Source organism: Saccostrea cucullata, unplaced genomic scaffold (genome assembly GCF_032062105.1).
Source record: "Saccostrea cucullata isolate Sc308-1 unplaced genomic scaffold, CSIRO_AGI_Scuc_v1 ctg1207, whole genome shotgun sequence".
Classification (NCBI taxonomy): domain Eukaryota; kingdom Metazoa; phylum Mollusca; class Bivalvia; order Ostreida; family Ostreidae; genus Saccostrea; species Saccostrea cuccullata.
In genome coordinates, this window is record NW_026928115.1 from 16,446 (window position 1) to 42,731 (window position 26,286).

Below are 26,286 nucleotides of genomic sequence, written 5' to 3' on the forward strand. Positions count from 1 at the left end.
ACACAAATAATTTCAATATTAGAAAATGAGCCTCGAGAAAAAAAGCATAAACAGAGCTATGCTTTCATTATTCAAGTTATGCTGGACCCTAGTACACAAATATACATATGTGACATTGAATGTACATAACCAGTGGAATTATTTGTAAAAAGCCTTGGGAAAAATACTTGTAAACTATTGCTAGGTGAAGGGAATTTTCTTTGGTCCACATTGGATCTGATCAATAACAAATTGAATGCACTCATAGTTAAAATATACATATATAATCATATATCTTTCTGACATGGATTTGATCCCAATTTGCATGTATAATTATCAATAATGACTAATTATCTAACAAACCTTAGAAAGTACAATGTAATTTATGAGAGAACAACACGCCATGTGTGAAAAAGAAAATGATGTCGGCTTGGTCAAAATTGGTAAAGGGATTCTAAACAATTTAACAATTTGGTGGAAAAGAAATAACATAAAGCAAAATATGCTGTTACACAAGTACATTATAAAAGCCTGTAAATAGTCAGAAACACTTTTCAGTGCATATAGCCCTTTGAAGACATGTTCAAACTGTACCATCTAATGGCACAGTCAGTACATAAAAATAACTTATGTCTGATTTTTAACAGTAATATACTGTCTACAGAAAATAATAATGAAAACAAAATCTTATCTGTTTTTATACACCCAGTTGAGACCTCACTAAATTACAAAAACCTTGAAGCTATATTTTCCCAAAATACGACCATTTTTTTGAAAAAAAAAAAGAAAAAAAAAGAGAAATCCTCTATAAAAATGTGAAGCATTTTAACAGCGAGAAATGGACCGTCACACCAAGGAGACTTTATTATCGATATCCTCTGCCAGCTCCATGTTGTCTTCACCCGTGGAAGACCAATCAGCTATATGCTTACAACTATGACACTTGGTAGTGTCCATGTTTTCATTGCACATTGAAGGGCCATTTTCTTCTGTCACTTTATCTAAAATGTCTGAACACAGAATTAACTTCTTTAGATCTTTTTCTTGACAAGAATCTTTTTCCGTTGAAATATTTTCCTTCAAACTTTCCTTTAACACTTCCTCTGGATTTTCTTTGTTCAACCTGCTGTTTTCTGAAATCTGATTGGATGGTTCACACTCAGAACTGTTTTCATTGGTTACACTGAGTTCACACTCAGAACTGTCCACATTTTCATTGGTTACAATGAGTTCACTTTCTTTGTCCTGATTGGTGAACACTGATTTGTCCTCCATGTCTTCTTTTTCTTCAATGGAGATCTCAAGGATTTTTTCAGGATCCACTCGACCTATGACCCAGGGATGTTGTAAACATTGTTTGGCAGTCAATCTTTCCCTGCAAAAGTTATCAATTTGACAGTTACATGTAACAACAGTTACCTCTAATTAAACTCTCTAAAATCATTTTGTTACTGACAAAATTTCATTTTTTTTTTATTTTTTGAATTTTCTGATAAATGCTTTCCTTTAGAAAGGGTTTCATCTAAATAAAAAATGCTTTTTCTTCCATTATAACAAATATGATTAAACATTTTGAGAAAAATAAGCCCCATCCCCTCCAACAAATGTATGATTCAGAATATTGGATGCAACTTTTATGGGAACACTAGTACATGTAATACAATATGTCATATACATAACAAACCTTTCAACCAGTGATACATTTTTTTCTGCAATGTTTGCAATCCTTAATTCCCACACATTGTACATGTATTTAAAAAAAAAAAGAAACATTAAGACATGTTATTGTTTATGTCTGTATATCTTTTTCTTTGAACTTCCTCATGACTTACTCGGGGTCTTTGACCAGTAACTTGGTGATGAAGTCCTGGGCCAGTGGTGAGGTACCCTTAAAGAGACTCTCCGGGAAGTCCAGGTTGACCTGTGATATGTTGAGAAACGTCTCCTGGTTATCCTTACCGGCGAACGGTGAGTGGGCGGTCAGCATGACGTACGTTAGTACCCCCAGACTCCTAAAAATAGACAAAGTGTTGTAAGTAAACTTAAGTCAGTACCCCCAGACTCCTTTAAATAGACAGTGATAGGCATTCAATAGTGAAGATTTAGTCAGTGCAGAGAGCATAAACACATTTAACTCTCTTTTCATACTGATGTTCATGTATTTCATTTTGATTATTAAAGCATCAATACCCTAAGTAAGGATGTTTTTATTAAATAAAAGTTTCCTAAATTTTTCTCATAATTTTTAGCTAATATAGTTTGAATTTCAATCCATTGGCAATATTAATTTTGCTTTTAAAATTTTTTTTAAATATAGTTAAATTCTATTTTAGTGAGCAGCAGGTCATATTTTTTTCCTTGATAAATATCCAAGCATATGTTAAATTAATTGATTACTTTTCAACCAGTATAACTTCGAAGTTGCAGACACTATGTCCTTACAACAACCTTAAGCTGAGAGGGTAACACCACCTTAAACCTTGCCTAAACACTGCATCACCTTAAGCTTTTTACAAAATACAGAAAGAGTGTGACATTCCATCACTAGCCTGACGTACATGGATACACTGGGAAGATAAATCACAGCTTACACGCTGTAAACAACATCACGGACATTGTCCGCCCCATCTGTGTATTTATAGCCTAGAGGATCAGAGTCACATCAAAGCTTTAACCTAAGCTCAAATCAGGTCTCATTAATAAAACATTCAGATCACCCACAGTCTGCAAAGAACCAGCACAAAGGGATGGGGAACTAATCTGGATCTTTTTAATTCATTCAGGATAAATCTATTACCCCCATATGTAAAACTCAAAGAGGATTGTTGAGTATTAATTGAATTTAATACACTTCACATCTACATGATCATGTGATGATCTAAGAATGTACTTTCTGAAGAAATGACAAAACATATCATTAAGTCTCTCAATAGTTTTTTTGCTAGGCTAATTAGGCTTATTCTATCACTCTTTAACAATACATACATTCTTAATTTCTCTTCAAAGAAATGGAAAGAAAAAAACCAACTCACTTCAATTCAGTACATATCACAAATCATATCAAATCCTATTAAATAATTTTAAAATATAATTAAAATTAATACACCTGTAACTGTAAAAATGCCCTCTAAAGTTTGTTATATTTTTGATCATCAATACAGTAAAACTCGGTTATAGCGAAGTCAATGGGACCTATGAAATTACTTCGCTATAACTGTAATTTGTTATATCCATAGAAGAAATAAATTAAATTTACATAGCTCGGGACCCAAGATAACTTCGCTATATATATATTCGCAATATCCGCGTTCATACTAAATGGGTTTTAACTGTATTTCATCTGAGCAATAAGCAATCAAACCTCAGTATACCTTGGTCAGAAAAATTTCTTGTCAAGATAAGACACTTTGAAATGATTCTATTAACTGACTCTAACCATGGTATGTGTAAACTGAACAGTCATACTATACCAGCCCCATCAGATGAAAACTCAGCTCCTAGCAGCAAACTTAATCAGGAGAAAGTTCATCAACTAATAACAAAGGTAATGAAGTGAAGGCTCAACTCTCAAAATATCTAACCAAGTAAAGGCTCAACTATCAACATATCTAACCATGCAAAGACTCAACCCTCAACAAACCTAACCAAGTGAAGACTGAACTCTCAACATACCTAACTAAGTGAAGACTCAACTCAACAACTATCAACATATCTTACTAAGTGATGACTCAACTCTCAACATACCTAACCAACTGAAGGCTCAACTCTCATCATACCTAAACAAGTGAAGGCTCAACTCTCAACATACCTAACTAAGTGAAGGATCAACTCTCATTACATAAACAAGTGAAGGCTCAACAGTCAAAATACCTAACTAAGTGAAGGATCAACTATCAACATACCTAACTAAGTGAAGACTCAACTATCAACATACCTAACCAAGTGAAGACTCAACTATCAACATACCATACTAAGAGATGACTCAACTCTCAACATACCTAACTAAGTGAAGGCTCAACTCTCATCATACCTAAACAAGTGAAGGCTCAACTCTCAACATACAGGTCTATATAACCAAGTGAAAACTCAACACTCAACATACAGAACAAAATGAAGGCCCAACTCTCAACATACTAACTAAGTGAAGACTTAACTCTCACTATACCTAACCAAGTGAGGGATCAACTATCAACACACCTAACCAAGTGAAGGCTCAACTTTCAATGTTAACCTACACAACTATCAACACTGCTTCATCAATGTTTTAAAAAAACATAAAAACAGAATTCTTCCTATAAAACATCAGTCTGGAGTCTATATTTCTTTACTGATTATGCAGTGTTTTTCTACGACCCATAATCACAGCAAAAAATAAGCAGTTTCCTCAGGGGTCAAGAAAATGTGGTAATTTTTCCCCCAAAATAAACATTATTTTCCCAGAAAGAACTATATTTTCTCAATTGTTATAAAGATTTCAACAGTGTTCAACATAAAAAAAAAATCCCAAAATAAATGAGAAATTAAGGCTGCGTTTGAATATGGGTGAAAATACTGCCGTGACCTCTCAAGACCTTGTCCTGACACGGCATGTAATGTAATTGAGGAAATAGTCATTTACTGAACAGGAAGTCTGCGGAACCCCGTACTTCAAACGGAAGTCCCCTTAAGTGTTTGTGTGAATAAAGTTATATAGAGTAATTCCACATCTGCAGCCTAGCTGGCACAGATAAAATCATTTATAAATACATGTAATATTTAATGTAAAAGATTAAAATCTAAGTGAAAAAAAATATAAGGATTACAATGCTTCATTTCCCTGTCAATCACTATGTGTGACATATGCATTGTATTCATTTAGAAAACTTAAATTTAGAAAGTCTTATATAATATGAAGCTGCTACAATGAAATAAATTCAGGTGAATTTTTAAAGAATGGTGTGGTTCATCCACAAATAACTTTTAAAAATAGCACAAAGTTTTAGTGTCATAATGGTTATAATCTTTACCTATCGAAATTGATTTAAACAACAAACTAAAAAACATGAGGATTTCTTCAAAAGACTATAATAATCATGGCATATATTAAGAAACTGTTTCTTAATTATTGTGAAAATTAACCTAATTATGGAAACTGTATTTTTTTTTTCCAAACAATTTCTTAATTCCAGTTTTTGGTGTAAGTTGCAAGTTCTTTTGTAAAACGGGCCCCTGGCTGAGAAGAAAAAAAAAACAAGTCGACACCTTCCACATCAGTTGACAAATTCTTCTGAGGCCCAGAGAGAACTTATTAAAAGAACATAAAATCTAACTATACATGACAGAAAAAGGAAATAAAAGCAGTGTTTAAACCACCACTCATTGGACTTTATTGCTAATAAACTTTACCTCATAAACAATATTTTGCATTGTCATGGTTTAACATTAAGTTAAAGGCCAAAAAAAAGAATAAATAAATAAAACGATATGCTTGAAAGGGGAACCAAAATCAGTTTCAAATGCTGATTAGTTTGAGATATGGAAGTAAAAAAAAAATAATGTAAATTGGTAATGATAGAAGAAACTTGAGGACCGCTTTTTATGCCACATTCCAATTTCTGTCTCATTTACAACCCACCCACAAAACCTGCTTTTGTTAAAAGTACATTTCCAGTTCATATTTCGTATTTCCCATATCTATTACAGTGTCCAGGTTGATAACGCTATAGCTTTATTTTAAAAAAATTATTTTTTTAAAAACTCTTTTTATTAAAGTGCAATTTTGGATCAACTTTCGCGTATTAAAATGCAAATCCATCAATTCAAATGCCTGCCTTTATTCTGCAGCCCATAATTCATCCTATAAATGAGCCCCTTCTTTCTATGAGAGAGACAGATTCCCTCAAGCCCTCGTGTTTATTGACCCTTCTGCTGCAATCCAAACATATTTCATTCTTAAAAGCAGTGTAATCCTTTCTTTAACACACTGTTTCCTATACATAGCAGGTTTAAATGTATTACTTAGTGAAATCACAAATACGGAATGGAAAACTAATGTTTAGGGATGGGTATCGCCAAAAATTTCATATCGCGATATATCACAATTTTTTCTCAAAATATCACGATAATATCATGATATTTTTACAATCAATTTTTACAATGATTTTTAATGAATTGTCATTATTTTTCTTCAAAATACAGCAAAATTTCACAGATATATGTTTGGAAAAATGTTCTTTACACACAACATTTTTTAGATTTTCTATAATTGTAATTTAAAACATTGAACAAATAAATGAATAATTTCTGGACTTTATAAAGTGTACCTAAATACGGTATTATATAATATGAAGCAACAAAAAATTGTGATATATATACCGGTATACCGATAAAATCGCACATCTCTACTAATGTTGAGAGTGAAATTCCCTAATTAGAATTTTTATGACCCATTTTTGTTGTAAACAATAATTTCGGATATATCATATTTAAATATAATTATTGAAATAAATCTTATATACAAAAATTAATACTAGAAAAACATTCTTTCTACCTAATTATTGAAATAAATCTTTTTTAAAAAATTAAAACCATACATTTGAATTTTTAAAAAATATTAAGGAAATGGTTGATTCAAATAACTATATAATACTTAATATGATGCCAGCCAGTGACTTGTCACAGTGTTTTATGATATACGACCCCCTGCAACTCTGAATCATCCCATTAGGAGAAATTCCAGACCCTCGTTAGATTTCAGTGACATGCTGGCATTATATAACGACTCCGGTTTAATCTATTGGTTATAAGAGAGGGAACTAGGTACTGCTTTATTTTCGTTGTTGAAAAATTAACAAAGAATGAGTCAGCTTTCTTTGAATTATCTATTGTCATGGCAAATTGAAACTTGGAGATTCATTCATAAAGCAATGCTTTGTTAAAATTGTTAACCATAATAAGAGAGTAATGATATCGTGTAGTGTAATAATTATATGGAGTACAATAATATAAGTTAAACGTGTAGTGTAATACAGTCAAACCTGTCTTATCTGACATGCACTGGGAGACAAATTTTGTGTTGGAATAGATGGTGTGCCGGATTGAAAAGTGTAAAATAACATTAAAATTAGTAAAATGGGAGAGAAATTTTGGGTCAGGATTTACAGTGTGATGGATTACGTGGGTGTTGGATAAGACAGTTTTCACTGTAATAAATTTCTTACCACATATCTGTGTACAAACCCAGGGGTTCATAAGACAGCACTTCTGGAGCTATGGAATGAAAATCAAAATTTATCATGTTAATTATACTGTACACATTTTGAACTTTTCTAATATTCATGCTAAAATATATATCTATTTTTAAACCATATGGTAACCATTGTTAGTGTCATGGTTTTCAAGTACCTGCTGTATGTACCTACCTACATAATCTGGAGTACCAATGATGTCTCTGATATCCTCCCCTGTGTTGACCAGACAGGCAAAGCCAAGATCACAGACTTTTATATCACCATGGGGAAATGGCTTGGTAAATAATATATTCTGAGGCTAAAAAAAAACAAAGCAAATACTAAACAGCATTTTGTCATTTTATTCCTTAGTAAGAAGGAAATTTAATGTGAATATTTGCATGCCAGTTTGAATCAAATTCACATTATTAAGCAATTAAACTCTCTCAGTGTCTCTCTCTCTCTCTCTCCCCCTCACTTCCCCTCTTTCTCTCTCCCTCTCTCTATTTCTCATAGAATGACTCTGATGGAGTATTTTGTCTTATACAACCACAACTCCCGCTAAATATTACACCTTGACACTTTCCACTTCACCTCCCACAAACTTATAAGCATGACTGAGATAAATAGACAGGCATGACTTTATTGTACAACAAGAATTCAATTAAAAAACGCCACAGTGATCTGTCACGTTAGGTTATTTTAGAGTCGGTCAAATATCGGATCCTTCCCTCCCTACATCTGCTTACAACTGGCTGACAACTGGTCAAATGTCAGATCCTTCCCTTCACTACACCTGTTATGGTCCTGCTTACAACTACATGACAACTGTCAAACCATGTTTTTTCTGCTTTTTAAGAGCTTTATTTTTTTTTTAAAAAGTAACAAATAAAAAGGTTAATGAACTTCTAAAATGGATGGTTTAATCCCCCCCTTTTGTTTGTTTGTTTGTTTTTTTTTTTTAACAATAAAAACAACTAAGCAATAATAACTTTCAATTCCGAAAAAATAATTTGTGTTCTGCCTATTCAGCAATTTTAATTTATATTTTTTCACACTTATTAAGTTATTTTTCTGCACATATTAACTCAAAGGTACATTTTTAAAAACATTTATGAGCACTATATGGCCTCCCACTAAACACTGCAAAAAACCGAAACACTGCAGTTAAAATAAAGTTTAATGAAGCCTCCAATAACTTTACGACCACATTAACAGCGTTTTAAACCTTTCTTCCTCACCCACACGTCAACTCCCCCCTTTTTCTTTAAAACTTCATAAGCAAGAGTTATTACAGTCAACAGGTCATAAAACTTTCTCTACATGGACCAGTACAGTATGCCCCTATACAAAGTTTTTAAACGATCGTAATAATAAAAGTCCTTGGGGACAAATTGTCTTGGTTTGACAACAAGAGCTGTATAAATCAACACTCTTCAGCGAAACTCAATTAAAAGAGTCTAGACCTTAGCAATTTTTCTTCCAATCAGATAAGACACATTGAGTTGCAGACTTTCCCTTTTCTTATATAGTTCTATGGTCCAAAAGCTCCTTCACACACAAGAGAAGAATTTGACTGGTTCTATCAAGAGTAAATTACTTAAACCTAACAGCATTATCAATGCTCAGTGGATAATTTTAAAGGATGCTCTACTTTAATATGTTTAAGATTCCAACTGATTCTAATAGATGTGCTTGGGTCTTTATACTTTTGAATTATCATATACTTGTCAACTTTATGTGTTAAAATTGGTCAGCACAAAGATGTCTCATGAAGATCTACACTTTAGAAGTAAAATTCCTCCTTTATATGATTCACAGGTCTAAAGTAGCATGTTAGACATGTCTGTTCTGTTTGACTTTGGAAAGTACTTTATGTACCTAAAGTGCTCAGAAAAACACAGACACAATTTTTAGCATTTACAGCAAGATCTTTAATATTTCAGTTTCGTATATAAAATTAACATTTATTTATGCAGCAATTCATATAAAAAAAAATCCCCAACACACCAGTTCCATCCTAATAACAAATTAACCCATAATTATGAAGAAAAATGTATTGTAAAGGGTTAACATCACATCAATAAACCCTTTAATAAATTAAGGCTAGACCTAAACTAAAATTTTTACTAGTGTACACAGGGAAAACTTCGCCCCCGTTTATTTTTCGCCCCTTTCGCCCTCTTCACCATTGCTAAATGCTGTTTGTTACAGGCTAAGGTTTGATCTTTATGAGCAGAAACTCCTTTAACCTTACAAGAAATTTTTATTTCAAAGCAGTATTTTTATCAATTGAAGCGATCACTTTGGCCGTTTGTCGGTTCTTATGGAAAACACTGGCTGTCATTTGTTTTAAGCATTATTGTATAAGCAAAATTTTTAGCGAGGATTTAATTTTGGCATTATTAGCGATGGTGCTGAGATCACTAAAAACTGAATATCGCTAAAAATTAATTGTGTTTTATTGTAATAGCTTCTTTAGTGAGCATTTTAAAATTGCTAAAATTACATCTTGCAAAAAATAAAACGCCAACTTTTAAGGACAAATTGCTAAATTTGTATCTCACTAAAAATTTCCACTTGTACAGAAATCATTACCTTTAGATCTAAGTGCACTATATTTCTTTCGTGAAGGTAGTCGAGGCCCTCCAAGATCTGTGCCAGGAATCGGACGACATCGGCTTCACTGAAGGACTCCTCTATCACACACTCCGTGAATAACTCCCCACCCGCACAGCTGGAATTATACATAACAAAACTGTCAAAAGAATGTACAAAGCAACAATAGCAAAAGAATGTGCAACAAAACACTGTAAACTAAATGTACAGTTGTATCAGAAGCAGCTCAACGACCTTATTCAAGCAGATCATTTTGCAGAAGTTGGGTTTTATTTGAATGTATGCTTTGATTTTGAGCTTTGAGATTGGTTTATTAATCTGTGATATGTATGAGCTGTGATCTGAGATTGACCAATCCAGTAACTATCTGATGATTGAGTATGAGCCAATATCTGAGATTGACTTACGTACTACTTTGTGATGAGAATATGAGTTTGAGTCATTAGTATGCAATGAATAGGAGCTGAGATGCGAGATTTGTTTAATACTCTGCAATAAATAAGTGCTGAGATATTGGCATATAATACTATTCTAGCTGTGATGAGTATGAGCTGAGATCTGATATTGACTTACTACTCTGTGATGAGTATGAGCTGAGATCTGATATTGACTTACTACTCTGTGATGAGGATGAGATGTGATATTGACTTACTACTCTGTGATGAGTATGAGCTGAGATCTGATATATCGACTTACTATTCTGTGATGAGTATGAGCTGAGATCTGATATCGACTTACTACTCTGTGATGAGTATGAGCTGAGATCTGATATCGACTTACTACTCTGTGATGAGGATGAGATGTGATATTGACTTACTACTCTGTGATGAGGATGAGATGTGATCTGATATCGACTTACTACTCTGTGATGAGGATGAGATGTGATATTGACTTACTACTCTGTGATGAGTATGAGATCTGATATCGACTTACTACTCTGTGATGAGGATGAGCTGAGATCTGATATTGACTTACTACTCTGTGATGAGGATGAGCTCAGTTTGCGTCTCAAACACTTCTTTGAGATCCACCAGTCGGGGATGTTCTAACCCGAGCTCTAACATGACCACCTCTCTCAGGATTTCATCTCGACACGACTTTCCCTTCCGGCGCTTGCGGATAAATTTGGCGGCTACCTCTTCCCCTGTCTCATTATTGATACACTTCCGTACAACTGCAAACTTCCCTCTGAAAAAAAAAAAGAAAAGAAAACAATTACTAGAGACTTCAGATCATTTTTCTAGTCATTACTTTGGGAAGTCATTCTTATGGAAGATGAATCAATGAGCATGACGAGGGCAGTGTTGAAACATGCAACCAATTACATGTGTGTAAAACCAAAAAATTGAAACTCAAAATAATTGTAGCATAGATACACAGAAACAGAGAAAGGAGCAATTTGTGATAGTGCATAATGAATTTCATGCAATTAACAATCAACAGTTTAAAATGGACATGACAATCATTAACTATTTATAAATATATGATGTTTATCAATTCAACATGTTCAACATCATTTTTATGGATCATAACAAAAAAGAGATAAAAATCTTTCATTTATTTTTTATGAAAATACTTGTGGCAGGTCAAAATTGAGCAAAAACACCATTTAGAAACATGAATGCATACAACAGTGTGCCAGAAAATGTCTTTCTAATGAAGAATTCAAACTACCTTTATGCACTAAATTGCTATGTACATAGTATTTAAATCTGTCAACCTTGCAAAAACTGCATTTCAACATTGTTTAATTGAACTTAGAGGTGAGATTTTCAACAACAGACTTTTCGGGCTTCTTCTTCTTTCTTTTTTTTTTTTTAATCGCACTTCAAGGTTATCATATTTTTCTTTATACCTGCAGGCAGCCTTCAGAATGTTTAAATTAATTTATCAAACATCCAATATTTCTTTCCTAAATCTTTCATAACAAGAGATGTTTGTAAAACACTTATGGACTTAATCCCCCCCCCTCGAAGGGGAGGGGCATATTATAAATTGCTGATTTAATGCAATAAAATTGCAGAACGTTTTTCTTGAATTTGAATGAACATGATGAAAATAACATGACTAATTTCACATCCTGCATGGTGACTATATATATATATAAACTGATTTCCAAAATAATTCATAATTTTAAAATAATTTCCTCTTCAATGAAAAGCAGAGGGAAGAAAATGCAAGTGACATATGGCTACCTCTAGATAATTTATTCATTTGAATCAATATCAGACTTTTATTACAATCATACAACTATTGTAAACAGGGCTTCCCTTTAGTATATTATGTAGTTTCTATTTTTTATTCAGGGAGGGGGGATTCCCTTTTAGAAAGTTTACAAAATGATATTGCACAGGAACTTGATCATGACTCTTTCTTGCACTCCTACATCACCAGGAAACTGCAGAAAATTCAGTAAAATCTCCATATATTAACATGATTAATGTGAAATCATTTTCAATTTTTGTGGGAAGATAAGCCCATAACTTAAATCTCATTTATATCAAAATTTTCCTTAATATTTCATCTAACATTAAAGTATACTTTATGTAAAATCTCACAACTTGCACAAATCTTATGAAGATTGAAGTTATTTGCCTATGAAATATTATAAAATCACACTATAACACTATTTTTCGTTATGGCATTTTTTTGCAGTTTACATAAAAACATACATATTTTGGTTTTCATTTTACCTTAAAAATATAATTTTATGACATAACTTTCGCACTACGAAATACTCGAAGTCCCTTAAGTCAATGGTCATATCACAAACATGATTTAAATGCCACACTTCATCAGGACTTGTGTAGCGTATTGGTTAGCGTGCTGGTCTCAAAAGAGAATACAACTGAGGATTTTTATTGCCAAACCAATGGATACCTTATTATTTTTTTTTTATATAAAAATGCATTTTGAAAAATTTTCCTCAAAACTTTTTGTTTCTCATGATTTCATGAAAATCAATGATGAGAACTTTACTCTAAATACTGAATTCACAATTTGAATATATTTTTATATATCTGAAGTTTCACCCATCTCCTTTACAACCACACCACGAAATCTAAAATTTCATATGGCTTGCATTACTACTTAGCATTTTCCAACTACGAAATCAAGTCCTCAAAAAGTAATACATGTATTGATTTCCTCAATTAAACCTCAAAAATTTGATCCCACAAAAATATGTGATTTACAGTATAAATGTTTACTCTCGGAGTGAACCAGATAAACATATTAAAAAAGTTAAATTATTTTAAATAATGCAATATTTCTTAAGACGAAATAATAATTTTTTTAAAAGAAAGAATTCAAATTTTTTTTTTTTCAACCTGCCAAAAAATAATGTCACAAAATTTCAAATGATTACAGAATCAACTGAATTTCTGGAATGTTTATCATCAGTCATTTGTGTTTCCCAATACCAGAATACGTAGATTGTATATAGAATTCCATACTCAAAGACTTATATTACCATTCTATCTCTTTAAAGGAGATGTGAACACATAAATCTGACCTTGACAGCCAATTAAAGGGTCAAACACAATGTCAGAGATAAGAGAAGAATTCCAAGTGCCCCTCATGTTCAATACTTAATCATATTTAAAACCACCCATTAACAATGACGATAGTAAGAAATCGCGCACTCATCCTACACAAATATTTACAATATAATGCTTATCAGAGCCTCGATCATCCTCTAATTAACCAGAACAATGCCGGGGATGGAATTGTGGGTGATCTCCTTATGTGTAAAGCAATCTGTTCCCTATTTCACGTTTAATATTATAACATGTATAAAGATTGATCAAAATGTTTCAAATCATAATATATTTCCTCTATTTTACCAAATCACAGAATCTGACCCTCGGCATTGCCATATATGTTATTAATATAACTCCAAAATATAGTAGCTCGTAGTGCTTGATCTCTTAAATGATTTTGTTTAAGACAATTTTTTTTTATTGAAAATCATACTGTATAATCATGAATGATAGTGGGTTTATGATTTTGCAATAATCAAATTTTCCCTTTCTGCAAGCATTTTTAAATGATAAAAAAATTGTACTGGAAATAAAATTGTAACTGATTGTGTACCCCATATATTAACAAAGATAAATTTCTATCACACCAATTGATGGGACAATTGCAAAAAAAGGACTTGTCTACATGTCAAACTAAAAATAACACTTTTTCACAAACAATTAAAATACCCATATATTGTAACTATATATGTATTTTTATGTATATTGTATATCATCCTGAATTTTTCATGTAAATACCATTTGCCTGGAGAAATAGTATTAATATCAGAGCCATTGAGCATGTATTATGCCAGCATACTATGTATACATGGTTTTATATGGGGTGTCAATTTCAACTGTTACCCTCCAAAACAGGCACCATTTATATAATGCACAGACAAATTTGAGACATTGTACTAAATGAAAACTTAATGACAATGGGAAAAGAGAAAGTGTACAAACTCCTACAGTAAGCAGAGATGAACAGAACCTGAGTGTGACATTAAGTGAGTTAAGAAACTCTACAGATCAATCTATACACTCAGCAATGTCTGATCTCTTGGATTTCCTGCTGGAAGATTACTCCTATTAACCAGATGACTGAGAGAACAGGCCCTAGAATTAAGATAATGATGAAGCCTACATGTTAGGCATCAGTAAAAAGTCAATATCCCTCATTCTGCAGTCAGTCCATGTCAAAGCATGTTTGCTCTCGTAGAAGCTTTTTGCCAATTAATCTTAACAGGAAATACAGTTCTAGTCATTAATTACAGAAGCTTAGATGTACTGAATTTGTACAAAATGTCAACACATGCTCAAAGTCTTAATTAGATGTAAATGAATCTGTCTCTAATATACATACCCTTTAGGGTTTCAGTGTTGTGTGTTTTAGCTTGTTTAGTACAAAGAATACTTTTACTTCATTGAATGTCAGTAACAGTGTAACCTTGTTAATATGGCCACCAATAAACTGGATACTCCATCTTCCAGACAAAATTTGTATGGAACAATTTATACATTTTTATAATTATATACATCACATATATTTATAAACCAAATATGTTTGTGTAAGTAATCTGAATGCTTCATTAACTTGAATGGACAATTTTCTGAAAGGGGAACAATAAAATATCCAGATTTTTATCTGTAAATAAACACAGCCTTAAAATTAGTGCACCTATTTTCTTTTTCTGCCCCTCGTAAGTTTTGTAATTTTTGTGGCTATGAGACAGCTGCTCTTCTTTTTCCTGTTAATTTACGGACCACGGGGGATTTTGTGACCTTGTGCACTACAGTCGATGGCTCTTGTGTCTGTCGCAGCATGTAATGTCCCAAACCACATAGAAGACAATGACTCTGTATATAAAACCAGGTGGGCTATCTAGAACTGGGACAAATTCTCAATTGATGAGTCACAGAAACTTATACAGCCTGTCCAAATATATATAGTTATATATTCTGTTGTAGGATATAAGTAAGAAAGACTAAAAATCTACAACACAGTAGACATAGGGACCATATATACACGAATCTGGCCCATTTCCTGTCAAGCACGTAATGACAGAAATGTCAATCAATTGCATGCCAAATTGGTAATTATTGACAGTGGTTTTGTTATTATCTTATTGGCTTAATCACCATGATCAATATATTAATTGTAAAAAAATTCATTAATTTCTTTTTTTTTTTTAAATAATTTTCTGACAAAGTTTGAGATCATATATATTATCATAACTACAGTTACCATGGTTACAATGTAATGAATTTTTCAAAACAGTTTTTTAGTACAATCCAAACGTAAATGATTTTAACCATTTGAAGATTCTGAGAAAAAAATTTTCTGAACATGTTCATGCATGATGACCTTGAAATATTTCCATTTCTATATATCATGATATACTGAAAATCACATTTTCTTGGGATCACATATTCCTGGTTTGAGGAAAAAAATGCTTTATCGGAATTCACTTTAACAATGGAAGCAGTGTAATAAATTGTATCTTAACTATAAAGTTTTTAAATTTTGTGGGAAACAAAAATTAAAAGGGTCTATGATGATGAAAACAATGAAAATTAGCCCCCTACCCACCACCACCACCATTACCCCAGGGATCACTTTGGGCTGCGCCTTTGCGCCATTGGCGCCCAATATTTGTAAATGGCGCACTAAAAAATTAGAAAGGGGTCAGTCTGGCGCATGTCTTACAGATATGGCGCTATAAGATGCAAAACTGTGGGTCAAAACTTTTATCTTGGTGCATTTTAGGACCTAAGCTGACCGATTGTATTCATGTCGTATCTGAGCATACTGTTACTTCGTTCAATCAGACTCTTTGTAGTCGCGTATGTTATTTACACCAGCAGAGCGTCTGGTTGATCAAGACTTAAATCGGAGTTGTACATGGAATATTTCCTTCGTTTAGATTACGCTACTAGAAATTTTTTACCGAATACTGAGTCAACTATATTTATTAAAATTTTATGTAATGATTAAAATAATAAACCAGTAAGTAATATGTCCTATATATTTCTCAAAACTTTGATTATTTATTTCGAAACAAAACAAGTACAAGTTACTCATTGTGTATCCAGACACTTGCCCGAAATGCCTCCAAAGCGAGGATCGGTATTGGGCCCAACTGACCCAAAACAACGAAAGCTTTCGTTTGTTTTACAAATGAAACGACGGAAACTTTTTAATTCCCAGACTCGGCAGAGGTCTCTGATTAAGAAGAACAGTCCAAGACGTTGACTCCTGATGTCAACGGCAACGATGGTCGTCATTTTCAGTCCAAGTGGCTAACTTTGCATCCGTGGTTGGAATTTGATTAGATTGGACTAAAATGTTTTGCAAACAAATAAAAATTTTCTCATTTAAGTTTTTTGCCTATTTTGCTCCGAGTTCTTTGCATACAAAACCAGTCCCTACCTTTTGAACCAAATTTAATCTGCAACTGCCCCAGGTATATTCAGTAGAGAAATGTGAATGTAAGTTTGCATCCTTTATAGTTTAGCTCTTCAACAAAAACTAAATCAATAAAATCCAAGGGGCGAGGAATTAACTCTCCAATATGACATTTTTCAGTACTGAGATGAAATTAAAAAAAAAATATTTTATATTTATAATATAATCCAATTTATTAAAAAAAAAATTAAATTGGTTGTGTCAGAAATGGCATTTAAAAACCCTCAAAGACCCATCATATTTACTTGAAATTCATCACAAAATAGCATGGAAAATCAATTTTTCCCGGGGGGCTTCGCCCCCCACCCCCTACCGGGGCGTTGCCCCTGGAAAAATGGATTTTAATGTTGATGGGCCAATGGCCCATCAACATTAAAATCCAGAGTGATCCCTGTTACCCCTGCAAAAAAATCTACTCAGATTTCACAAACTACAAATGCAAAGGATGCATGAAAATGAAATTCCGCTACCCTGGCCAAATTTCATGATAATTAATTTTATATTAAGTTTGAACACTAGAGGTCCGATATGAAATCCTCTGAACAAACAAAGTTTTCACTTTAACTCTGGTGGACACACACAAGTCCACAAGACCCTGAGATAATATTGGCCAGCACAGGTGATTCCACGCAACAAATCCTCCTTCAATTCCGGCCAAATATTTTCTCATTTAAATGCTGGAGGAGAAATACTTGTTCTGGATTTCAAAAATTTTGACCAGGATTAAATTCTGTTAGACCTATTAGTACAGAAATCAAAATGAAGTTTTGAATAGACTTGGGAGGGGGAAAACAATGCCAAGAAAAATATTTACCGAGGATCTGACAATAGTGAAGTTAAACTGTCAGAAGTGTTTCTTATTTAGAAGACATATTACTTCCCCTAAATTAAATCAAGACGTAAAGTCACCCATGCAATGGATCCCTTAAGTAGGAATAATGTATGTAATATGTAGATTGCTTGCTTTACCAATTTTCTTTTTTACGAAAAATACAAGGTGAATACAAATACTTTGCTTTATTAAAAAAAAATTCTGAAAATGTTACACATTCCAAAAAGGCTGACAAAACATATTGGTAACAAAAGACATAGCTGATGTGTTGCATTGTGTAGAAATTATGTAATAAGTTAATTATCAGCAAAATCTATCAGTCTACATGTGTCTTTATTGTGAAAATGAGGTAATTTTCTGTCTGAAAAAAAGTGGTCGGTGGTACTCAGAGAATGGTATTACTTCTTGTGTAACACGTAACACTAACACATATTAAAACATGTACAAGTGTCCCCCTCCTCCTACTCTATTTACTCTTCTAAATTTGTTGGATTATCCGTTTGACCTGGGAGGGGTCGGATTTCCCCACCTATAAATTAGTAAACATAATCCTTTACTTGCTCTTCTATTCCCCCTAAGTCTTCTGTTAGGGATCAGGATTCGAACCCTAGACCCACTTCTACTTTTTTTTATGTCTCCTGCTATTCAAATTCTTGGGGTCAACCCTCTGTATATAGAGTTACAAAATAAAACTACATGTACAGATGTAAATCATGATGTCTGGTAACATGTACAGTAATACATATGAACCTTCAAGCCAAGGACATGAATTTTTAATGGACACAGAGAAAAAAAAAATTCTTTCTCTCCTACTCAATGTTACAAGACAGCACATCAAAGAATTCGAATAACTTTGACAACGAAGTGTAACCTAGGTCATAATGGGCGAAGGAGCAAGGTAAAACTTTTATTAATACACAACATCAAAGGTGATATTTCTCCTGTGGGGGGTCGACATAGTGGTAAAATCTGGATACCAGGGCTATATAACTCTATAGAGGGCGATATCATAGCTGTATCGCCCCGCACCAGTCAGCACTTTGTTGACACTGGGTGACAAAGGTCGGCATTAAGGAGAAAGTTAACGGTCATTAAGGGCTGGATAACGGCTAATCAACTACACCTGTATAGCATTTACACCTGAACAGGTGAAAACATGCACGGCTCCTCAGGAAATACACAGCGGGGACACTCGCACTAATGCACTGGGCATCTCGTCACTTTGAGTATAGTGTACAATGTATTAGAGAAGTGCATATTCTTGTACATAATGTACTATATATATATATATAATACCAATACGAAAATTATGAAAATGATTCTAATTCATTGCCAAATATGGAATATCTGTGCTAGTGTGGTATTCCTAATTAAAGAATACATCATGTGTTCATTACTTTAATTGCAGAGGTCTCATGACAAGCTTTCTGTGTCAAATGTCATCATATGTATATATAAATATTGTGTTAATTAATGTACAGTGTATATATACAGAATATTATACAGTCATATAATTTTTTTTCATTCATATAATTAAAAGTGTGCTTCCTGATAATCCCAGTGTATCCGATTCATTCAATTAAAATCTAAATCAGTAAATGAGGAGTAAAAAAAAAAATGAAAGTTTCAGATAATAACCATGATAACTATGATAACTTTGAAATATTTCCTTCTGCTTGGAAGTTTTACATGTTTTATATGATATGTCAGATTTGGGGTGACTAAACCACTTGCTTTTATCAGATCTGTGTGAAGTGTCGCTTGTTATATTTTTTTTTATCAGTTAGATTTAAATGGACTTCCTTGTTTTAAAGGCCTAGAACCTTCAAGCCCATATTTGACAGATTACATAATAAACGTAGATTACGAAAATGTGTGTACACGCTGCACAACTCCAAAAAGTTCCTTGATCTAAAACACTGATCACCAAAGATAAGGTCACAATATCATTGTAGATATCTCTCCAATCTTATATCGTTTTCATACTGCTGTTACAATTCAAATTCTGTAACTAATAAGTAATTATCCTTAGTCAGATATCTATTTTTATTTGCGGGAATTTTATTCAAAATTGTCAATTTTAATTGACCAAAGTGACAGCCTCAAAGATTTGAAATTTTCTATCTTTTTGCCAATTAAGCAAACAAATTCAGGATTCCATATAATATATAAATATTTGTGACATCTTTTTCAGTCTTCTTAATTAATAATTGAAAGAGTATGTAATGGAAATAAAGTTAATAATATAAATATTCTTTTTTTCTAGGTCAATACAATTTTTAGCCACTGGGTCATGATCATTAGCCCGAAGGGCGAGGTCATAATTCTATTCCAAGATGGCTAAACCATGGTTGTCCATAAGAATTAAATAATTGTTTTATTATATGATTCACTGATAAAATGATACAGCTCAGTACTTGTTAACTTGCATTTAATTAAGTCCTAGCCAAATACAACAGAGAAACAGAATTAAACTGTGAATAAACCTTACCAGTCGTATCAATTTGAAATGTTTTTTTTTTTTATCAATTTTAGTTGACATGAAAAAATTAATATAATGTCAGTCTTTTTATATAGGATAAATTTTGAAAGGAAGGAGTATTATCAAGGAAGACTGACTGCCAAAAAAGTAAAAAAAAAACATGTTGTTCAGTAAAAGTGTTGGACAAACATTTTGGATAAACCCTTTGATAAAATATATATTCGTTTATGTTTTTTTTCACATGAAAAAAAAAAAAATCACAGTCGTTTAAATAGCTTTCCAAAACAATTTGTATCAATTTGGAATTTCCTGATCTATTTTTAGATCAATGTAGAGGAAATTAATCCTTGTATTCACCTGAAACGTCACGTGAAGGTCAATACAGTGTAGTATTTTTCTAACATAGTTGGATCTCAGCCAATCAGAGAGATGGAAATTATTCAATCATATAATAAATATTCTTATTTTCTGTAAACTTTTTCCCCACTGGGTCATGATCATTTACTCATAATTGTATTCCAATCACTGGCATAACCATGGTTGTCCATAAGAATTAAATAACAATTAAGGGACATAAAAGGGTAAAAAGATTTCAGGGGTTCTTCCCATAACAGAGTATTGAGGGAGAATACGAGATAACGACGGGGTGGGGAGGGGGGGGGTCATTATTACATGTATTAGGCAGGGAATTTAATACCCCACCCCCTGGATCTTTAAGGGACAGCCCTACCTACCGTACATTGTCATCATGGTCATTTTATGTTTTTAAGCTGTTACTACTTTACTTGTTTGCACCGAATTCAAATAAATATGGAATGATCAACTAATATGACAAACATTTTGGATAAACACTGATAAAATTTGGATACTTGTATAATTCCAAGCATATGGAAAAACATATCCTAACTTCATCTGACTGTTCATGGTGTGTTATTACTTAACTTGTATTCATTATGTAAATTGTATATAAATTTTCTCTTTTCACGTTAAGTCTCCATTACGATCTTTATAATCACTGGTTACACTTGTAGACAAAATATTCCGGTTTCAAGGAAAAATATTTTCCCTTGTGTAAACAAGACACACAAAAGGACCTCCAAGGAAAGAATTTTTATCTGTATAGAGTAAAAACTGAGAAAGCTTAATCCACAGAATCAACATACATTTAAAATAAACTAGACCATCCAGAGCCCTTTAACTGACTCTACCTTATAAACAACCAATACTCCCCCAAGGGGCACCTAGGAAGGCATGTCAATTAAATGAAGACTCTCTGTAAACAAAAATAAACCCTCTATCTCAGTACTAAATCTCACTGGAGGATGATTTTGCAGAAAGAATGGTTTGTCTGTCTACAAAATTAAATCCACCTCCGAGTGCAATGCAAAACCTATTAAGAGGTGAAGATTCTAAAACTGTTAAGAAAAAACATCTGTTGTAAACTTTAACATTGTTAAAAGAATGTTCAAAGAGTTATACAAAGTGTAGCACTTATATATCTGTATTTATAATCTTATTCTTCCTTGATTTGTGCAAATGTGGGTTGGGTGGGGGATAATAAGAGTTTTACATTTCAAGTAACCCCAGATCCCCACAGAATACCTGGTGCACATTTTTATACTGCATATTCTAAATATACAAATGAGCTAATAATTATTGGCATATAAAAGGATTAAATAAATACACACTGTTTACATTAACCAGTATCTGCAATAATTCAGGGATTTATCTAGCTATTTTGTTTTACTACCGTTTTATATGTGGGGGTCATGAGAACAATTTAGAATCTACACTAGCCCAAGGATGCTTCCACATAAGATTCAGCTTTTCTGGCCCAGTGCCCCCCCGGAAAATATTTAAATAAATGGAGCAAAATCCTGCATTTTTAGATTCCCCACTTCTGAAGGCCATTTGTAGACCTTTACAAAGGCCACAAAAACTTCACTTCTTAGACAAAATATTAATTAACAAAAAAAAAAAAAATTAAACCAGGTCAATACTTTATTCAATTTTTTTCTCTCAATATCTATCACAAATCAATTCTGTTTTTCATGTTTCACTACTAACATTGTTTTTGTTGTTACTCCATTCTTCTGATCCATAGTGATATAAGCTCCGTCTTACTCATCTACACTTTTCTAAAAACATCTGCAATCCAGTACGTATATTTTGTCATCATGGACATGGCACATGTTTACCGATCAATATCAAATAGAAGCTTATATATTGTACTCTCTCTTTTCAAAGCGTTTGAATGACTAGGATGGTAAATTAGGATATGCTGTTAAACTTCAATCGGACAAAAACGGAAAATTCAATACGATGTTTTAAATATTCTTTTTAATCAGAGAATTTTCTAAATATAAAAGGGGAATTTTTACTTTTGGCATATAAAAGGATTAAATAAATACACAGTTTGATAAATCCCTGTAATTACAATGTTAATTGGATTAAAGGATTGACCTACTTATAGAAACAGGTGTTATAAACATTTGTAAATATTACACAGTTGTACTTGTACACTTGACCATAACATTAGACCCCTATAGACAGTAGCTCACAGGACCCCTGACTCTACCTGTTAAATTAAGTGGAAGGGGTACTCAAGGGGAGATAATCAGATTAGAATTAATGTTACATCAATATTGACATGCATGCCCCATTAATACAAACACTGTATGTAAAGAAAGCTTACTTAAAAGTAACAGTTAGGGCCCTGATGCTCTTTGATAAGTAGACCATATCCAGTTCTGATGTCCTGATATATACATTTTTTGTGTACATACCTACTGATTTACTTTTATGTTGTTTAGGGGACTTTGTGCATGTATGCATTTCATATTTTTGCCTTACTTAAGGAAATGGGCACTTAAAGTTACGACTTAATGAGAAATGGGGGAAAAAGTATAACATGTTCAAGATGGGGTTCAATGTCCTCTTTATACAATCATTTCTTAGAAAGAAAAAAATATTTCATAAAACAAACAAAAATTTTATTATCTCTGAGTTCATAAATAATTTTTTACCAAGAAACAGCAATATACTTTTAATCGAAAATTGTCCGTCCAATTAAAATTTGGTTTTTCTTTTTCCAAAAATAAATTTTTTCCCCCTAAGGACAAAATCCCTTCTCATAAAATGATTTCAACATCAAATGATAATATTACACTGAATGAGGTCACACTCAGCATTGACAGATGTTATGACCTGATACAAGTTCAAAAGACAACACAATAACATCATTTACATGATAACACAACATAACACACCCATGATTACATCGGAAACATCATGTCACTACTAACCATAGATCACCATCTGCTGGTCTTGAGCTGAAAGATTCGACTTTCTTATTTGAAAACTGATCAATGAATGCCTTAGGCTTTATATGTTTGCTTTTTCATAGCCTTGTGTTTGAAATATTTGCATTTTAAAAATATTTACCCTTGAATGCATGCATGATTATAACTTCCTGCTTGTGAATCAGATTTTATGCAGAGAGCTTTTACATTACGAACAAATTACATGTGAAGTTATGCAATGATGCACACATGCCAATTATAAAACAATTTTACAATTGTAATGACAAATACCCCTTAATGGTTGATAAAGCAATCCTGTTTCATAAGATTCTAAATTTTATTTCATTCTTTTATTAAATAATGAAACTTTACACTATTAGATGGTACGTGTATCAGCAACCTTCATATGGAAGTTCACACAAGCCATGGCTTAAACTCTTAATACAAAGTCATGATACACATCAGCACTGTCTGAATTCAAACCTGCGAATTATGAATGGGATTGTTTGGAATCAATTTTCACATCCGCTCACAAGAGTGAGTGTGTCAGTGTAAGCACCTCTAGCATACACTGCATAACAAAGGTTCAGTTAGCCCCTTTGAAAAGTAAAGTATTTGATTGACTTTTGCAATTTAAAATAATTATTTATAAATTAAATGTGGATGCAGCACCACACAGTGATTTTCCACTGTAGTTATGATAGAATAACCCACCCATCAAAACAGACCAAAAAAATTTGACTATTATATTTTGTTATATAACTCGCAAACGATTTCTACTTCCCTCAAACTTGATAATTAAGTATGCATTCCTAATTAACATACAGTGTATTGCACAACCTGCTGATAATAAAGCTTTATCATGTTTATACCGCAATACTCTAATTTCTCGCTCATATGAATTAAGATTCAAATATTCTAAAAACAGGAGATCACATTTCCCTATTCAACAGGCTGACTCAGATGGAAACCATGCATCTCAAAATCTCCGAACGAGGACAATTTATGTACACTGTGCATGCAGCGTGGTCATGATAAATATAAATATACTGCGTACATATATTTTACGCGCATTTCTCAAAAATATTTTACTTTAAAAAAAACAAAACACATTGTGATTTCACGTGAAGTGACATTGAGAAAGAATAAGATTCAGCCAGTGTATGTGCATTAGGCTTTATCAAAAAAAGGGAGCTGCATTGTGCAGTTAAGACATTTATGACTGGTACTTCAACACGCAGATCAATAAATTGATTCAACATTCTGCAAACTTAACCAACCTTATCAAAAAATAGACAGGCTTTGCAAATAAGGAAAAAAGAGTGTTTGAAAATAAACAATTTAAGTTTTAAAAAATATATTAAAATGAGATGCAGAATAATCATTGCGTGGCCAAGGACTTCCAGATTATTTGCTCCTAGCTCAAGTTTCTGATTTGTTTCATTATGGCCCCTTGAAGATCATCAATAAACTTGATAAATAGTATTAAGGAAACTGTTCAAAGGACAATATACTATTCTCATGGGTTCTTGACAAAGATATGATGAGCATTACACTCTTGTAACAGACAATATACCTGTATCTGTCTGATACGAGATTCAAGTACACAAATAATCATCGGATGTTTAACGAAGCCCAGGCCATAAATATTTGAAACAAAGGTGTAATTTCACATTCTCAACATGTTGTCAACATGGCATGCCTAAAGCATATGATAAAACCTTGAATTTCATATCCTTATTGACTGAACAGGTTGATAAATTGAAAAGGAAGAAATTCATTTACAATGACGACAATTGTCACACCTTTGTCATATTATTTTTTTTTTTTAAAAATAATTACAATTTGAAATTAAAAATTTAAGCAATCATCCCAACATGCTTGAATAGTTTGCAGGTTTTTGGACAGGTTTTAAAATAATTTGGAATTGCAATGGATCAGCTTAATAAAAAAAAAACTTAAATAAATAAACATCTTTTTCATGTTTAAACAATGGATTGTGACATTGAACTCTGCATGAATTTAAGGGGGAAAATAGATGAATTGATGCTTTGGTCATAATATTAACGACAGGTAAAAACTTCAAAAGTGGATGAAGAAGGAAAAGGGTTAAGGGGGGGGGGATAAAAGGGAGTGTGGGAGGGGGAGAGCGGACTCTGGGTGAACGGGAATTAGGGCGAATGGTGTCATTGATGAACAATTTTTAAATTGAATGGACATAGAACTGGGGGGGAGCATCTCTAACACCCTCAAACATCACAGAGAGTTATATGTCCAATTTTAACCTACTTTTAACACCAAGTTGTTGAGTTGACAATTTCTACCATACACCTACCTGCCAATTTCTCCCTTGATTGTGTATTTGTCTGTCAGTGTTTCTGTTTTGATGGCGGTGGAGGGTCGATATTTGGTCTCGTTGTTGGCCAGGCCTAGGGCAGAAACACTGTTGTGATAGTGCGGCGGCTGTCTCAATGCTATTCCATTCATTTTGTTGTCACAACCCTTGACTTCATACTACACCTTGATATTGTTTATTAACTTTTTTAATATAATCTCCTTGGAATGATCCACAGACAAGTTACCAATTTTTATATATTATTTTCCTATTTATCCACAACAGATATTATCAAATTCTTCACATTCCTCAGAAAATCGTTGAATAAACTTTTTCACACCTCGATCACAGGTGAAAACTGAACGGCACTTTTTCCACACCGTCTGATCGCCGACCCCCCTATCCCATGAGTATTCTTACAGTGTATTGTGATATATACTTATCTCTAATCCTTTCAATAAGATACGAAGCACTAACTTCACACAGAAACTTCTTTCGAAACGGAAATAGGACACTTCAGTTTAATGTCATGTTAAAACGAG

The 26,286-nt window shown here is 32.8% G+C and overlaps 1 protein-coding gene across 1 annotated transcript; it reads right to left on the reverse strand.

The window, feature by feature from the left end:
- Window positions 1-764: 764 nt before the first annotated feature.
- On the reverse strand, window positions 765-26,270 carry LOC134276462 (serine/threonine-protein kinase 17B-like). The gene is made up of 7 exons (XM_062758714.1): window positions 25,745-26,270; window positions 10,782-10,994; window positions 9,786-9,924; window positions 7,380-7,506; window positions 7,179-7,227; window positions 1,812-1,991; window positions 765-1,354 (listed from the first exon to the last, which is right to left on the reverse strand). The coding sequence occupies exons 1-7, from the start codon at window positions 25,894-25,896 to the stop codon at window positions 826-828; spliced, it is 1,389 nt and encodes a 462-aa protein (XP_062614698.1). The 5' UTR covers window positions 25,897-26,270; the 3' UTR covers window positions 765-825.
- Window positions 26,271-26,286: the final 16 nt, after the last annotated feature.

Bases quoted from the DNA above. Each gene is read 5' to 3' on its own strand.
- LOC134276462 (XM_062758714.1), bottom strand. From the start codon at position 25,896: ATGAATGGAATAGCATTGAGACAGCCGCCGCACTATCACAACAGTGTT. The intron at 10,995-25,744 runs GTAGGTGTATGG...TTTTTTTTTCAG, and splicing joins ATCAAGGGAGAAATTGGCAG to AGGGAAGTTTGCAGTTGTAC. The intron at 7,228-7,379 runs GTAGGTACATAC...TTCATTCCATAG, and splicing joins TGGTACTCCAGATTATGTAG to CTCCAGAAGTGCTGTCTTAT.